The following is a 2,434-nucleotide window of genomic DNA, read 5'->3' as shown; positions in this document are numbered from 1 at the left end:
CCTTCTTGTAGTCTCCTTCTTTGGAGCCATTCTTCTCTTTCTTGCTAATCCTTCTTGCCAACCCACCATAAGTGTCCTGCTTTAGACCCATCTTTCTCTTTCTTGCTAATTCACTTCAATCCTTCCAATCACACCAGTGCTCTCTATCAGTCCTCCTCCACCATGCGCCACCTTCCCGAACTCAGTAGAGCTTGCTCCAGCTCTGTCAAATGCTTCTCGCTTGTGTGCGCTTTGGTATTCCTCACGCTCTCTCTTGTCGTAGCCTCTCATGGAACAGCTTCCCGTACCATCAAGAATGCTTACGGTACCATTCTTTATGTGGGTACTCCGCGTGATTATGAGTTCTTCATCGCTGCGCGCGTCCTCCTGCAGTCCCTAGCTCGCCTGCGCGTTGATGCAGACCTAGTCTTGATTGCTTCGATGGAGGTTCCCAATGACTGGGTACAAACTTTGTACGCATTTGCATAACCTCGGTCCTCATCTCCGTATACAGTTTGCAAAACGTAAGAGTTATCAACTCGAAAGATTCTACGGCAGGACGCACATTTAAGCGCATTATTTTACCGAAGAAATATTTGTAACTTGTAAGCAAAGCTTTATGAAAAGTTAAGTCTTCCGTTTTCCAAGGACGCTTAAACGCTTCTCATTCAGGTTTTGTGCGCTTACACACAGCAAGAACGAAGGAGTGAGAGTTGTGCGCGTGTCAAACATTCCGAACCCTTACAGCAACAGGCCTTATTTCAACGAAAGGTTCAAATTCACCTTGAACAAGATCTATGCCTGGAGGCTGGTCGACTACGAGAGGGTAGTGATGTTGGACGTCGACAACATCTTTTTGCGAAATACAGATGAGCTGTTCCTATGCGGACAGTTTTGTGCCGTATTCATAGATCCGTGCATATTTCACACTGGCCTTTTTGTGCTGGAGGTTGGTCAATAATTCTTTCAGTTTTTGCATTGAAGGGAAGCTTCTGCGTTTCTGGTATCCAATACGAGCTAATCCAACACTTTGTCTGTTCCCAGCCATCCACCAAAGTATATAAGGCCATGTATAAGCATTTGGCAACGGGAAAGGAGAACATAGATGGTGCAGATCAAGGATTTCTTACTTCATACTTCGGTGATCTGCTAGAGAAGCCCTTGTTCCATCCACCCGCTGATAACAGTTCCAGGTTGAACGGGTACTACCGGCTTCCACTTGGATACCAGATGGATGCATCATATTATTGTGAGTGTATTGTAAATGCAATACAAATGACTTTCTTTCGCTGAGCTTGATCCCTGTCGTGACTGTTCGACCTTACTCGGTTTTCCCCCAGATATCAGGATGAAATGGCGTGTTCCATGTGGTGCAAATAGCGTTATCACATTTCCGAGCGCTTCCTGGCTGAAGCCATGGTTCTGGTGGTCTTGGCCAGTTCTGCCATTGGGTCTATCGTGGCATGATGAAAGGAAGGCGACTATTGGGTAGTTTTATTTCGACATCTTTTCTTTTCTGTTTGAGCATTTCTCAGACACTTCTTGATCTCGTTAAACTCGAAGATGTATCTGAGCTGACTGCGTGTCTACTACTCCTTCTGTTTAGGTATGCCAATGAATCACGCACTCTTCTGGCTCAAACAATCTTTTATTGCACCACATTGATTTTCGCAACTGCAGCACGGCGAGGTCTTTTGCAAGTAGCTTTTGACGGAGACCAGGTGTTCAAAGCCTGTATACCCAAGAGCATCTGGGTCAAGCACGAGCCGTTATGTCTCATGCTCTTTACTAGGATATTACCGCCTCTTTGTGTTGTTGCAAGCTTCCTACTTCCTACGTCTCTGATACCAACAACATCCCATCCGATTACAGGATGGAGTCTTTTCCTTCTCGGCTCAATGTCGCTTCTTATCGTCGCATGTGCCGTGTTCAAGCTGGAATTAGTTCCTGCGATAACGCCGTGGCTGCTGATTCTAGCCACTCTGCTTTTGATGGCTTCTCCATGTTACAAGAACGGCATCATGCGAATGCTATCCATATTTGGGTTCGGTGCGTTCTCCACTCCATTCTTGTGGTGGTCTCTGAGAAGGATTTCGAGGCGGACAGGAGTCTTAATGGAGAAGGGATCCGGAAAATCAAGTCCACTGAAGGAGGCGACATCTCAATGTGTCTCAAGGAACTGTGCAGATTGATGCAATTAAGCTCTCTAAATGGGATCAACATGCTGCCTCGTGCTGATGAAAAAATTATGATTTAATCCAAGCTTCACACGCTCTGGTAGCTCTTGCCGTCAATTATTGCATCCGAGCTAAAGATGCCCTGGTAGCTCTTGCCTTCAGTGCTCATGGCTTGAGGTGTATTTACTTTTGGCCGAAATTGAGAAATCCGGGTTGGGATTCAAGGTTTTAAGGGACAAAATGTACTTTTTATTTGAAAATCTCAGCATTTGAAAATT

The 2,434-nt window shown here is 45.5% G+C and overlaps 1 protein-coding gene across 2 annotated transcripts; it reads left to right on the top strand.

The window, feature by feature from the left end:
• Positions 1–263: 263 nt before the first annotated feature.
• LOC147891143 (putative glucuronosyltransferase PGSIP7) lies at positions 264–2,199 on the top strand. Of its 2 annotated transcripts, none has more exons than XM_087389684.1 (5): positions 264–452; positions 673–928; positions 1,024–1,228; positions 1,320–1,467; positions 1,586–2,199. In XM_087389684.1, the coding sequence occupies exons 1-5, from the start codon at positions 421–423 to the stop codon at positions 2,169–2,171; spliced, it is 1,227 nt and encodes a 408-aa protein (XP_087245810.1). In that variant the 5' UTR covers positions 264–420; the 3' UTR covers positions 2,172–2,199. The 2 variants fall into 2 exon arrangements, with proteins under 2 accessions (XP_087245810.1, XP_087245809.1); XM_087389683.1 differs by having other exon boundaries at positions 322–441.
• Positions 2,200–2,434: the final 235 nt, after the last annotated feature.

This window comes from Dipteris shenzhenensis, chromosome 18 (genome assembly GCF_047967505.1).
Source record: "Dipteris shenzhenensis isolate YYH24624 ecotype China chromosome 18, Dip_SZ_1.0, whole genome shotgun sequence".
NCBI lineage: Eukaryota > Viridiplantae > Streptophyta > Polypodiopsida > Gleicheniales > Dipteridaceae > Dipteris > Dipteris shenzhenensis.
This window is presented reverse-complemented; position numbering and strand designations above follow the sequence as displayed.